Raw genomic sequence first — 14,850 nt, forward strand, 5'->3', positions numbered from 1 at the left:
GTATAATGTATAGGAAGCGGGTGGTTATGCAAGATAGAATCTGGTCAGTATGGACAAGACTGCTCATCTTTGTGTCTTACTCAGTCGAGATTTTATTTTGTATAACCCCCCACTCACTATACCTTATCCTTTACTTACTTAGAGTTTGAGGAAATGATTGCCTCATGAAGCGTTTTAGATTCATATAAGTATTTCATCCTGCCTGTGCCGAAAGGCAGCTTAAGACCTCTTTATCAGAACCATTCAAGCAAAGAGTCAATACAACACTGCAATTAGGCTTGCTCTTTTAAAATCTAAGATGCTCTAATTGACTGTGTATTCAAGTAGAACATCTAAATTCCCTCCAGCAAGTTTAATAACATTGATAAGCATAATGCATAATTATGAGATTGACACTCTGAAATGCAGAACGATGTCTGCTTGCTATAGATTTGTGTTAAAAGTGTTGGCTTTAAGACCTGGGTTTGTGCTTATCGCTCGCCTTTGACTTCAGTTTTCATTTATTTTCCTCAAGTGTCTCTTTGAATCTAGTAATGTTGATCAGGGGCTCAATGTGACTTTGATAATAACATCTTTATAATGCGCACGCCTTTGCCTGTGGAGGGCTCGCAGCGAGGAGCTGAGGATAATAGCGTGCTGCTGCACATCAAACAGAGCCTGGTCAAAAAGCAAAGCACTCCATATCTCATAGGAGTGAATTTAATGGCCACTGGTTGCTCCTGCCTCTTGACCCTCTCCAAGAGGCTCCATGTTAGTCACTCTCCAGTGCTTTCCAATTGAAACACAGCCAGACTGGTTTAGATTAGATTTCAACTGTCTACTCAATGCCTGGATGACTGTTCCACGAGCTCTGGCTGGTCATTAGAGTGGTGACGCTCTGTTGAAGTTTAAGAGATTGTGAAAGTGGACACAAACATTTGATAAAGTTGGAGGTTTCCAGCAGTTTTCATGGGGGTTTTCTTACACTCCTACTGTCTGTGGTCTGATTTGAACCATCATCAATAATTCAGTTTACTATGTGGAGCTAGAGCAGCAAAAAATACATAGTGGCTTAAGGTAACAAGGTAGAATGACTGTGGTACTGTATTTAAGTGTTATCTTATAATCATTATAGCTATTTTACCTTTCAACATATCCTCATTTTAGATGGTTGTTATCTTAAAATTCAACCTGCTACATTTAACAGACTGGTGTAGTTGTCAAGCTACTTTACACATCACATCTGGCATTAAGGCTTGTTTGAAGCGAATCAGTAAAGAGAGTATTTCATTGAACAGTTTATGTATAATATGCAAAAGCTTGCAAGCTATCATATCCAAGCCGCCAAACTAAGTCAACCCACTGCAGGGAGGGCCAAGCTACAGTCAGATGTTTTTCTGACTGGGACCCAGCTGACTTGACTTGAAGGCAGCCAACCAGACTAATTTAATATGGATTTATATACAAGGTGTCTTGTTTAACATAATGAATATCTAATCAAGCGTGAGCTCAGAAAAGCAATTTCTGCAAAGTAATTGAAAGCAGACTTTGTTTATATGACTGAGAGTATTGCTACACTCTTGGCACAGGACGGCCCAGAGCTCTAACTCAGCATTAAATCTTTTTCCAAACATTTTTTTCTGAATTGTTCAGTTTGTCCTTAAAGGCCTGTCAACTATTCTGCTGGGTGCAAAGGAGTGGTGATTGATTATTTTTAAAGCTGCACCTGAGTTCATAAACAACCGCAAAGAAACTACAACTTATCGCAGATGATACCTGATATCTGTTTGTGTTTAGTGATTTATTATGGAAGTAATTGTGGTCTTGGTAACATGTGAACAGATGAGTGTAGTATGATGGGTGCTGTCTTAGAGCTGAATTAGGATGCCTATGGCTTCTTGGTGTTCCTGCAGACCAATCCAAAGTCAGTGAAAGATTTTTCTGCTGTCCTGTGCTCCCATCTAGTGGTCTGACACTATTATAACAATAGTAAGTTATTGGAAACTTTGATGCACTGCACTGAGATTAAGTTGTCTATAAGCACAACAAACTGATGCAACAAAGGAATTTTATTCCTCAGTGTACTACTATGACAGGAGAGATCATATTTTGCAGTGATGGAAACATCATCATATGGAGAAAGACATTCACAGAGAACCAGATAATCATTCAAACTCTACTTGCAGCTCCATATTTAACCATTCAAGAGGAGAAAAACATGACACAGCCAACAAAAATCAGTGTTGTGGCAGCTTCACTATCTCTCCTAATGTGCCAAGTAACAAATGTGACTACCTTACACACAAATGTGCAAACACTCTTTTCAGCAGCAGACTACATGTTTGCTGCCATCTTTAACTGAATCAAACAACACTTTTTTTTCCTCTATTGGTTCCATAACAAACATATAAAATATAGTTTACAAAAAAGCTTTGGTAACCCATGTATAACATGTTTGCATATATAAAAAGCATGGAGAAGGTTTAAATATCATCACGAGAGCTAAATATAAAAAGAGTTCAGACTATTGCACAACAGCCAGGTGAGGGCAGACGGAGTGTCCGCTGCATTTAGGGTTTTCTGCGTCTGTAACAGAAGAAGAGAGTACATTTAAGCACATTGGGCCTCATTCACTAACAGTGCATACACACGAATATGTGCTTAAACCGTGCGTACGGACGTTAGAAGAACAAATCTGGAATTCATCAATATATTCTTACTTTAATTTATTCTTACACTGCGAACAAAACTACGACTCATTCAGACCATGCGTACACACAAATGATGAAGACCAACTTTCTCAGAAAATGTAAACACATACTCTTTTAACTAAATGCATGACACATTTAAACACAACACACAAATTCATTGTTCCTCAAATCAAAAATATTGAAATTATTTGACCTCGTAGATTTTAAAACTGCACAAATTGTGTGTAAGGCAAGGAAAATCTCCTTCCAGGAAATATTCAAAGATTGTTCTTTGAAAGAGAGGGGGGTTATAACTTAAGAGGGAAGTTAAGATTAAAGATGATGAGTGTTTGGACCACAAGGAAAAGTTTTTGTATTTCAATCTGTGGTGTAAAACTGTGGAACAGTCTCAATATGGAGCTACAGCAATGTTAGAACATAATCCAGTTCAAGAAGAGGTTTAAAGAAATGATTTTCGTGAGGTACAAGGAGGAAGACAAGTGTTGATAATCACAAGGGGTTTACTTTTGTTTGTCGGTGGAAATATAAAGATAATATATGAAGATTTGACTTGTGGGAGTGCACTAGTATAATGGCAGATAATAGTGAATAGAGGGGTAGGATTAGATAAGTTTTAACTTCTTCCTACTCCTTTTCACACATGTAAAGTAAATTGTTTCACTGCTTGCTAATATTGATTTTGTTTCTTTTGTATAACTGTTTCTTTTTTTTTTTTCTTGTATGTTTGTATGACTCTTTCTTCTTTTCTACTTGTATGCTTTTTTGGATTTTTACTTTTACATGTTCGAAATAAAGTCATCAAATCAAGTCAAATCAAATCAAACTACTTTCAGTAAAAGAAAAAAGCCTTTAATAGAATTCAATAATAAAAACGGTGAATTGACTAAATATATTACATAACCTTGAAATTTACACCTTTTAACCCTTATCAATACTTAGAATGTTGAATCTTAAATTAAATACTTGGTTTACAATTAAAAATATGACGACAATGTACACATTAAAAAAAACATGTTGATCACTCCCACAAACAGTGCCATGAATTAGCGCATCGGTTGCCAAAACCAGTTGATATACTGCTATTTAATCTAAATTCCATTTGTAACATTGCATATATCTAAATTGTATTATTATTTTTTTATTTTTTTTATTTTACTTACTGAAACTTCTTCTTGATTGTACTTATGTCTGGGTTGCTGTAACAACTGAATTCCCCCCCGGGGGATCAATAAAGTAATATCTTATCTTATCTTATTAGTTGGAGCCTATTGAAGCCTTAATACATTTTTTTTTATTTGCTTGAAGACATTCATTTTAAACAACAGCACTGTGGGGATGCGTTTGGAGGCAGGAGCTTTAAAGCTAGGGTTGGTAGTCGCGGAAAACTAGCATGAATTTGAATGTAGCATTTCCTCAAGACTCCGTCTGAGAACACAATTGGCTGGTACGCACCTGTTATGAATCTGACGTTGATTTTGCGTATGCACTTATTTTATGCACAGAGTACGAACATTTCTATGCATTTATTAGTGAATGAGGCCCATTGTACTGCAGTTAATGTTCTTCCTTAATGTGATCTGTAAATAATAGCAGCTTACTTGGTAATCCCATGATGCTCATAGCCAGGACCCATCTTTGATCCAGCTTTCATCTCCACAGCTACTGAGCACTGCACACAAAAAGACATACACAGGCCTTAAAAACATTATCGGAAGTATTTATCTAGTAATAATCTGAATCATGATGCGACAAAAAAGATGCATCAGCGACAGTACAATAAAGATAAACATTTCACAGGCATTGACAGAGACTTTACTATAAAGCAACAATATACCCTTATAGTAGTAAGTTGTAAATTAATCAATGTTGTCATCCTACCCTTGTTTCCACATCAGTCCACGCTCCATCCGTTGGAGCTCCATTAGCAGGTTTCCCCTCTGAGGATTTTCTTTTGCGGCTTCAGACACAAATGTAGAATAATAAGAGGGAAAGTTAGAACACCACAATAACTTCTGGCCAATGTGCAGCTAAAAACTTGTCATTGGCTGTTACCCAGGGACTGTAGTGAGCTCCTGTTTCAGTGTCTCAATGTCTGTAAACTGGACAGACTGCCCTCCTCCTCTGGTTCTAATCACCTCACCCTGAGGGGGAAAAATACAAGTGTGAGGAAATAACCAACATTAATAAACAGGAACATTACAAGGAGTGGTAGAGAGGGGGCCTAAATTCCTTCAAAGATATGTTCAGATACTTTGTGTAACTATATCAATTAATAAATTAATAAATGTCTGAGAATGAATTTTGAATTTTATAGTAGTTTGCTTCAAATCAATAACGCTAAAGGATCATTGTTAGTTCTTAATGACTTCATCCCAGACCCAAAATATACACCTGAAACCAAACTTAAAGCAGTGAAGAGCAAAAAAATGTAAAGAGATGGTTTTAAAATGATCCCAGAGTCTATCCCAGCTGTGATAATGTCAGGGAGCGCATGAATCACTAAAACAAATCTGCAGGTGCTCTGGCTCAGACAAACTGGAAGGCTTTTGAAGAGATGTTTTTAACCACTTTCCCAGACGCCATATTGTGTCATCAAACATACCCCTTCTAGTCCTCCTGGAAGAGCTGTGAGAGAATTTGTAATGCCGACAGTGAATCAGGTGAGTAATGTTACAAAGTTCTCCTACAGTGTCTTATTCACTCCCAGAGCTCTCCTGTGGTTTGGTGGGTGTTTGGGTTGTCATGAAATCTTTGACTCCTTCACAGTTGAGTCACTTTTTTATCAGTTTACTTGAACTCTTTTTACTGTAAATGTTAAACTTGCTCTTGTATACCGTAATTACATCTGTAACCACCTTCAAGGGTTGAATGGCGGTTAAAATTTGAGGCATGAGATTGTCTAAAAACATAAGCTGCAATTGTGAGAACATTTACTTTGTACAAGGTCTCTTATTCATTTCAAAAGTGTATTAGAAAAGAGAGATGACCTGTTCTTAAGGAGTAATTACCAACTTAAAAGGAGCAAGGTTATATGTACCTACTTATAAGTGCATTTTAAAGATAAAAACCCCTGTTCCCTGAGGCGATTTTGAGTGTAGGTTCCAAAAAGTACAAGTCAAACTTTCTCGTCAGATGAAGAGTTGTTGTGTAGCACCTTTCTTTTGCAGAACCCCAAAACAGCATGATTGCACATAGCAATCTGGACTATTAAATCATGTAACTAAAATGAGATTAAGACTCAAACACTGATGTGATCAAACATACACATGGCATCAATTACACACTGCAGAAGATGCAGTGATGGATACCTCACTCACGACTGATTTGTTACAACAAAAACCCAGAAACAGAAAAGCAAGGAGGTGACACCAAATGGATTCTAGGAAAAGATTTTGCTTTCTGATTTTTGTCTATTATAACCATGTGTTGAGTTTCCTCTTGTGTTCATTACCTTAATAAGTTTGGTCTCTATCTCGCCATCAGAGGCGACCTCTTGGTGTGTGAGCACATATCTGTCACACTTAGACAGGGCCTTCTCACTGGGTGCAGACACCTGGATAGCATTGGGAATGACAGGCTGCAACACTGTACCCAAGTCCAAGCTGGAGGAGGGCTTATGGTCCACCCACTTCTCCCCGCCAGCAGAGCGGGAGCGCCGGTGTAGCGGCCGCACAGGGGTCGTTGTCTGTTAGAATAGAAATGGAGAGATTTTTTAAAGCTAGGGTCCAAGGATTACTTCAAACACTCAAAGAAGTAGGTGTCAGTAACTTTGGAAGAACCATCATACTTCCCTAAACAGCAGAAGGACAAAAATCTGCACTACACTCAAGACTAAAAAGCCACTTCAAATTAAACTTGTGCTGCTCCCTGGAGCTAAATCACTGACCATGTAGCTTCTCTCAGTTATGTCTAGATCAATTGCTGGGGATCTGGCCTCTTCCTCCTCTCTACCAAAACACACAGCTCTCCTCCTGGCCCGGCTTGTTGAGGGGCCTGCAGGAGACTGGGTTCTCATGGGTGTACAGGGAGATTGATGGCCCTGCCTGCTGTCCTGGGCCTGCCGCTGCTCCCATGAAGAGATACAGCTAGCAACAGACCAAGAGCTACTAATGCTGCTGCTTTGGACAGGATTCATGTGAACCTCCTCAACTCTAGTGGCAATGACTGGCCCTGGCACTGGCACTGGTATTGGGCTGGCATGTGGACAATCAACAGGGCACTGGGGAGAAATGGTAAAGGACTGCAAACATGCATGATTAGACAGTAGAAAGAAATAAAAATAATTAAATGGAACCAATACCGCTGATGGAACAGGATTAGAGAACAATTTGTTACATTGGACAAACATTGTCTAACATCAGAATACTGAGTGTGTACGGATGGTAGGTTTACTATATTAAGGAAGAGACAAATGAATAATCAGCAGGGCAGAGGCTGTAGTAGCATACAGTCAACAACATACAGGGACAGGAGAGGGGGAGGCGGATCTCTTTGCAGGAAGTCGTTCCTCTCTGGAAGGCCGTTGTGGTTGTGTCTGACGTGGCGGAGGATCAGGGCGACCAGGAGTCTTGCTCTCTGTCACGATGGCCTTTAGCTGCTTCAGCTTCTCGTCTTTCACCCAGAGCTTGTTCTGCATCTGCAGCTGCATGGCATTAACGCGTCTGTCCTGCACAGCCAGAAAAGAACGTGTATGTGAAAGATCAGTTTGTTGACACTGATCACTGGGAAATAATATATTTAACAACCATGCCTTAAACATGCTGTTGAATACTACCCGAGCCAAAATCGGTGTCTTAATTGCGGTTACTCACACATTCTTTTTCCCACTTGTGCTGCGTGTCTGAGACCACGCCGTGCATGCGCTGCTCCATGCGCCTCTTCTCTGACTGCTCTTTATGCAGCCTCTGGTCTCGAGTTCCCAGCTCCTGCTGCAGTAAACGCTTGTCGTCCTCATAGATTTTAGTTGTTTTTTGCAGGATGTCGATCTGGAACAGAACCCCAAACGGGACAATCAAGACACTGAGCAACATACTGTATAGACAAAGAAGCAATCTGAATGATGCTGATGGTTCTGTGTCTCTCACCTTGTGTTCCTGCATTTTGGTTCTCTTTTCTAAGCGCTCAATCTCTGCCTTGTTGTTCTGGATGATTTTGTCCTTTTCCATCAGCTTCCCATTTTGTTCATGAATAAAATTGTCGTTGGAAATGAGATTACTGTCCAGTTCTTGAAGCATAGTCCTCATCGTGTTGGCTAAAATAACATGAAAGTAGAGACTGTGTAAGTGAAGATGAACAGTCAAACTCTTCCACTTTCTGATTTCCTTCTAAACTGAAAGGAGCTAAAATGTGAGTGGACACCTGTTTGATTGTACTCGTCGATCATTATCTGCCTGATCCTTTGTCTGTTCTGCAGAGATTCGATCAGTCTGGGCAGGGTGATGTCATCGTGAGGGTCAGTCAGCTCACAGGATGGTAGAGGTGGGAGGCTGTGCACCAAGTGGCTTATGATAGTTGGCACATCTATGGAAACAGAAAAAGTCAGTCAGCACAACTCGAAACTCTTTTTTTTCTGCGATACTCCAGCAGGATTGACAAGAGTGCATATACATGACTAAATGGGGGGGGGGGGGGGGGGGGTTAACAGCTTAAAGGGTAAAGGAAAAATGTAATTCCACGTTGGACGTGGGATAATCTGCAAAAACAGGTCAAACTGGCCACATTACATAAACAGCATCTCTGCTGCTGACAGGAAGAAGCTGAACAGACTGGTGAAGAAGGCCAGCTCTGTCCTGGGCTGCCCACTGGACCCTGTGGAGGTGGTAGCTGACACGAGGATGATAGCAAAGCTATCTTCTCTGATGGACAACACGCCACACCCCCTCCAGGAGACTTCACCAGCGGTGTCTCACGGAGAGATACTGCAGGTCTTTTCTTCCTGCAGTGGTCAGACTCTATAACTAATAATATATATATATATATGTTGTAAGATATGTTTATTTTTTACCTCTTTAATTTAATTGCTAATAACTTTTTAATAATTGATATTTTATAGGCTCTTGTTTGCTTTATACTCTTTTGCACTGTCTACTTTGCTGCTGTGACACTTAAATGTCCCTGATTGTGGGATGAATAAAGGACTATTTTATCTTATCTTATTAATACCACTGAACAAATTTAAGATTATCATAAAGAATGTGAGGCATGGGGTTGTTTTACTTGAAAGGCAGTGTATTTGAAAATATTTGGAAAGGCTGTAAGGTTGCTGCCTTGGCCAGGTCTCTTGAAAAAGAGTATTTTTTTTTTATCTCAATGAGACTTCTTGGTAAAAAATTCCATGAACCAGTGCAATAAAAGTGTACAATCCCAATGGGTTTTGGTTTGACATGTTTATGTAATTGATGTAACTAAATGTTTAAATTGTGTCTCCTATTTTATTGCTTGTTTTTATTATCACTAGAACAGTATATTTAAAATGTCTTATACACAGGAGTCCCTACAAAAATCAGCTTTATGTTCAATTTAGTCAGACATTAAGACTCTTTTAGCAAAATTGGCTTACACACTGCATAACTCACCCCTACCTGTTGGACCACGCTCCTCCAGCTTGCGAGTCAGCTCCTCTTTGAAGGCCTGGTTTCTTTGACGGCGGCCCGGTGTGAAGCCACAGATGGGCCTGTCCACTGGCCGAGCCACCTCCACCTCCTGGGTCATCTCGGCAAACCTCATCACCAGCTGGAAAAACAGAACACAAACCTTGTGTGTCAGATACAGAAAAGCAGTGAACATTTTAGTTCAAACTATGTAATGGACCTGAGAGAGCTGCTGAATGAACTTACCAATGTTTCCTCGTAGTCGTCTGCCTTGGGATTAACACAGACAACCATTCGGACTTTTCCCTCTCCGTCAAAATAGTTTTTGAACAGATGAGTTACTTTGGAGTCTCTGTAGGGAACCATCTAAAAGAGAGAAGTAACATTACTACACAAACATCGGACATGAATAAATGCACTGTTCTTATCACACATACAGTATGTAGGAGGTTTACAGTTTAGTTAGTCCTACCCTGTTTGTACCACACATCTGGTTCTCTCGAAGTATCTCAATGCACGTCCGCAGATTCAGCAAGGACTGGTTGATGTTACCTGCAAGTTAATAATAAGGTTTTATAAGGGTTAATATCACAGGAACTTCATTAACAGAGGGAGAGGGAAAGGAAAAAAAATAGTTGCTCAACCAACCTGCTTCGCGGATACGGGTGCCTTCTGCCCCTGTCCTTCCAGTGCGCTCACTTCCTGCCAAGTCCACCAGGCACAGCTGGCTCACACTCACCTGGTTTTTATCCTGACAAATAGGGTGAAACAGTTATTGTTTAAACTGGTGCTTATAATTAATCACAATTAATCATTCAGCAGCCATCTGGTCAGCTACAACAAACCTGGAGGATGTTGTCGCCATCTGCATCAAGAGGAGCCTGAGCCAGTTTGATGATGAACACACTGTGGGAGCGACTGGACTCTCGGTTCAGACGAGTGTTTGCAACCTTTCTCTTCTTCTGACCTGAAACAGAGTACAAGCAACTAATTTCAAACAATGCTTATTCATAGGTAGCATCTTAACAATCACATCTTATGAAAGTTTAACTACTTATATAGGCACATAGCTCCAAACAGATTAATTTAACTCCTACTGACATGCTCAGAGAGAAGATTAACACAGGTCATTTCCTGGTCAGAGCAGACCCGGGGGGCAGCAATACCAGGTCAGTCACATCTACAATCATCATCGCAGTGTTTCTCTTTATTCTATTTTATTCTGTTGTGATTTTAAAATGTAGATCTGACAACTTACCTTTCCAGAACACTTGGAACGCTTCCTCAGCAGACTTCACTTCCACCTCCATACAGCCTGCCACATACATGTTGTGGTTATGATCCTCTCTGAGGATTTTAGACTGAGGTGGTCTGCGTCGAGAAAATAACAGTTAGATACTGTAGATGTGAATTTTTATGCAACATTTAGTACCAAAGGTGGGGGTGGGGAAGGTACCAGCCATGGAAAATGATTAGAAAGTCAACAATCATGTGGTGCAGTGCAAAGCAACAAACAGCGGGTCGAGGGACATTCATGAGCATAGCCATGACAAAGACTACAAGCATCAGCAAGGGGATGTAATGATTTGTAGGACTAAACAGATACTCTCAAAACTGGAGACAGTAGCTGGTGAGGCCTGTGAACTGTCGTTCAATTCTCAGGTAGAGCTGGGTAATGAACATCAATTTTGTCTGTGCCCTGATTCAATGTGCCCGTAGCACAGATAGAGTGCCAAACTTTGGTAATGAATGCCTGGAGCCATTCATAACTCCTGTTATTTCATCTCAATTTATTTTCTTGAATTTGAATTGAACCTTCGTTTGACTGCAATTTGTTCGTGCACACTTCTTGTACAGTTGATAGGTTTTGAACACTTCCACCCCCTTGCTTTGGGACTGCTACTAATTTTTTTTTCATTACTCATTAACTATTTTGTTGTTATGATCAATTATTTGATACTAAAAAAATAGCTACACCCGAGTAGAAAAACTAAAATGGACATGGCATTCTTGCTTCACCCCATGATTTGGCATCTACATTAAAACTTAGAATTTATATCAACATTAGCAAAAGAATTATACCCAGCATAAGTCATGCATAACTTTTGTCGAATTTGTGATTTTGTTAAATGAGTTTCCTTAACATTTAGTAACTTTAGGCGTTTTTCGACTGCAGGAACTTTACCCCGGAACTAGGGACTTTACCGGTGAATTACAAGTGTTTAGATCAGAGGAACCAGGGTCTAAATTTAGTTCAGGGGTAGTTAATCTCCCCCTGAAAAGCCCCTGACCTTTTCAAAGGTCCTGGGACTTTCAGCTGAAGGTAACAGTGTTTGTGGAGTTAACACAGTTGTTGAAACACAGAGGGAGTTCCTGGGAATGCATACTAGTTCAGCTATTTATTAAGATTTCAAAAGATTATTTAATATACATTTTTTTCTCCATACGTCACTAGCCTGATTTGCACAATCTACCTGGGACTTCAGCCCGTGGTCGAAACGCAGACAACAATGGGGGCACAGAACCTTTTAGTTCAGGGTAGAGTAGTTCTGGTGGCTAAAAGACCTCGGAACTCTTGGTCAAAATGCACCTTTTGAACATGTCTCCAGTATTGATGAGGATCCATTCATAATCTAGATTGTGACTAAGAGGCAAAGTTCATCTAAAAATAGAAAACTAATCTGATGTTTGGTGTTCGAGTATTCACTGTTCACATACATGAACTCAGTGTTCTGGCGCACTGGTGTGCCTCCACCATTCCACCTAGTAAAAAGAAAAGACCATAATTTTGTCCTCCAGCTACTCTGACTAACATAAAAAAAACTCTGGAATCCACTACACTTTAAATATTATACTTCTACATCTGTCAGACTATTACACACTGTTAAAACATGTCTTTCAAATTTACATTTAAAAATGTGCAGTGGGATTGTTTTGTGGAAAGTTTCCTGAACTCACTTTGGTTTGATCGCATCTTCCTGATTTTCCTCCAGTAGATCGTAGATGTAGTTATTGTAGATTTCTATGTAGGACACAAAGATGCTGTAGCTGCTGTCCTCATCAATGCCATCTGCTTCAAAGTCTTCCTCTTGCTTTATCATGTCAGCAATTTCAGGATCGAACTTTTGTCTGAAATCAAAGAAGCAAAATGTCATATATCTTGATGTAACAGTTACACTGTCACAACTCACAGGACACAGACTTACCTGGAAGAAGTCTTTTGAACTGGTAAGTTGTTTTCTCGCCTTTGGCGCTCCAGCAAAGCATCTACTTCATTCTGGACCTCCATACCATTTTTGTCATCCGTCTTAAAAACCTTAAAAAAGAGGGTTGAATCTAATTACAAATCTAAAAGCATGATTAAATATTATTTTTTCAAAAGATGCGTCTCTTCCCTTAATCTCTTACATATCTCTTAGCCTGGTAAGGCCCTATGCTCTTAAAGATCATGTTGAGTGAGCGAGGAAGAAGACCCCCCTGGCCTGGAGAGCCAGTCATGGTGAAGGTCTTTCCGCTTCCTGTGACCCCATAGGTAAAAAGCAGGCCTACAATAAACAGAGAAGAGAGAGTCAACATCATAGAATAACCTCTCTGTGTAAATCAGCTCTTTTTTAAGTAGCAAAAGCCTAAAAATATAATCAATGTGGCATCCTTCCAGAGCTAGCCAGTGGTCTTACCATTTTTTCCATGGAGGAGGTCGTCGACAAGAGGTTTGGCCACGTGCTCAAACAGCTCGATCTGAGACACTGACACTCCAAATACTTTTTTGAAGGAATACTGGGTCTAAGAAGCAAAACAGATTAGTTGGAGCATTTAATGGAAAAATTCACATGGTGGAAAGTTGACATTGTATGTTGTGTTAACATACAGTATCTCACAAAAGTGAGTACACCCCTCACATTTCTTCTAAAGCTGATGCACAAGAAAGCCCGCAAACAGTTTGCTAAAGACAGCAGACTAAGTACATGGATTACTGGAACCATGTCTTGTGGTCTGATGAGACCAAGATAAACTTATTTGGTTCAGAAGATGTCAAGCGTGGGATGCGGCAACCAGGTGAGGAGTACAAAGACAAGTGTGTCTTGCCTACAGTCAAGCATGGTGGTGGGAGTGTCATGGTCTGGAGCTACATAAGTGCTGCCGGCACTGGGGAGCTACAGTTCATTGAGGGAACCATGAATGCCAACATGTACTGTGACATACTGAAGCAGAGCATGATCCCCTCCCTTCGGGAACTGGGCCACAGGGCAGTATTCTAAAATGATATCGACCCCAAACACACCTCCAAGACGGCCACTGCCTTGCTAAAGAAGCTGAGGGTGAAGGTGACAGAGTGGCCAAGCACGTCTCCAGACCTAAACCCTATTGAGCATCTGTGGGGCATCCTCAAATGGAAGGTGGAGGAGCGCAAGGTCTCGAACATCCACCAGCTCCTTGATGTCGTCATGGAGGAGTGGAAGAGGATTCCAGTAACAACCTGTGAAGCTCTGGTGAACTCCATGCCCAAGAGGGGGAAGGAGGTGCTGGAAAATAATGGTGGCCACACAAAATAGACACTTTGGGCCCAATTTGGACATTTTCACTTAGGGGTGTACTCACTTTTGTTGCTGGTTGTTTATACATTAATGGCTGTGTGTTGAGTTATTTTTAGGGGACAGTAAATTTACTGATTGATGATAATAATGTATATTTTCATATATCATTTTCCCAATAGGTGCTTTGATCATAAAGGGAAATTGCAAACACTACACAAGGGTTACTGGATGTGTTACCTCTTTGTACTCTCCATTTCGATTTGTTTTGAAGCCTTCAGGGGCGTGCAGCTGGATGGTGGAGCTGCTGATCACCTCAATGCAGCATTCCTCATCCCCCGCACCCAGGGGTCGTACACGGCAGTACACCTGAGGAAAGTAAATCAATCAAATATGCTCAACAATATGTTCATTCCCCCCTCCAGACGTTTTCATATAACATGCCGAAGGAAAGAATTGATTTGCTGGCTAATTCATCATCATCTCAAATGACACTCACTCCAACTGGGTCTTTCTGGTTGCTGGAGGGCTTTTTTGGAGGCCTTCGGGGGGTTTTACCCTTCCTAGAAAAAATAAAGTTCACAGTTCATGAGTACAGTCGCTACATTGTTTGTGTCAGCCTTTACATTGAGCCACGATGAATTAACAAAGCCACGGACTGGACGGATTCTTAGCCCCCGGCTAACGGTTAACGGTTAAGCTAACAAGTCCCTCCTTGTTTTGTTTCCATCTAAAGATGGTTAGCTTAAAACTTCAAGATGGTATAACACCAATATAATCGGCGTGTAGGTGTACTTCAATTTGTATCAAAATATACATTTTAACACTACTTACGCTTGTCGTATCATTGTAGCTCGTTGCACCTTTTAGTTTTCCTGTTCCTGAAATTTTGAACTTCCCTCCGCATCGAATCAGAGGACGCTGTTCAAAAGGGACCGGCAACAGCCAATCACATTTCACAACAACTGATCACGTGTTTCCGACTTCCGGGTTTCTATGGGAACTACAAAAATGCTAAATATGTTCATATCATACATA

At 40.4% G+C, this 14,850-nt stretch overlaps 1 protein-coding gene and 1 non-coding gene across 12 annotated transcripts; both read right to left on the minus strand.

Annotated features, from left to right (window-relative positions):
* Positions 1–2,030: 2,030 nt before the first annotated feature.
* kif23 (kinesin family member 23) lies at positions 2,031–14,798 on the minus strand. 11 transcript variants are annotated; one of them, XM_034686354.1, is made up of 24 exons: positions 14,647–14,798; positions 14,312–14,375; positions 14,053–14,181; positions 12,958–13,063; positions 12,689–12,825; positions 12,487–12,596; positions 12,239–12,409; positions 11,999–12,043; positions 10,539–10,651; positions 10,126–10,247; positions 9,929–10,031; positions 9,753–9,832; positions 9,527–9,646; positions 9,266–9,422; positions 8,049–8,210; positions 7,775–7,941; positions 7,502–7,675; positions 7,153–7,356; positions 6,577–6,930; positions 6,142–6,375; positions 4,743–4,831; positions 4,569–4,647; positions 4,289–4,359; positions 2,031–2,565 (listed from the first exon to the last, which is right to left on the minus strand). In XM_034686354.1, the coding sequence occupies exons 1-24, from the start codon at positions 14,658–14,660 to the stop codon at positions 2,550–2,552; spliced, it is 3,021 nt and encodes a 1,006-aa protein (XP_034542245.1). In that variant the 5' UTR covers positions 14,661–14,798; the 3' UTR covers positions 2,031–2,549. The 11 variants fall into 11 exon arrangements, with proteins under 11 accessions (XP_034542245.1, XP_034542247.1, XP_034542248.1 ...); XM_034686356.1 differs by having other exon boundaries at positions 6,577–6,909; positions 14,647–14,797; XM_034686357.1 differs by having other exon boundaries at positions 6,577–6,909; positions 9,272–9,422; positions 14,647–14,796.
* Positions 10,382–10,478, minus strand: LOC117815152. The gene has a single exon (XR_004631730.1). It is a non-coding gene; the product is annotated as a Z30 small nucleolar RNA (small nucleolar RNA).
* Positions 14,799–14,850: the final 52 nt, after the last annotated feature.

The sequence above is a fragment of the Notolabrus celidotus genome, chromosome 6 (genome assembly GCF_009762535.1).
Source record: "Notolabrus celidotus isolate fNotCel1 chromosome 6, fNotCel1.pri, whole genome shotgun sequence".
Lineage (NCBI taxonomy): Eukaryota > Metazoa > Chordata > Actinopteri > Labriformes > Labridae > Notolabrus > Notolabrus celidotus.

Bases quoted from the DNA above. Each gene is read 5' to 3' on its own strand.
- kif23 (XM_034686354.1), bottom strand. The intron at 9,647-9,752 runs GTAGGACTAACT...TCTCTCTTTTAG, and splicing joins AGATGTGTGGTACAAACAGG to ATGGTTCCCTACAGAGACTC. The intron at 7,357-7,501 runs GTGAGTAACCGC...CTGGCTGTGCAG, and splicing joins ACAAGTGGGAAAAAGAATGT to GACAGACGCGTTAATGCCAT.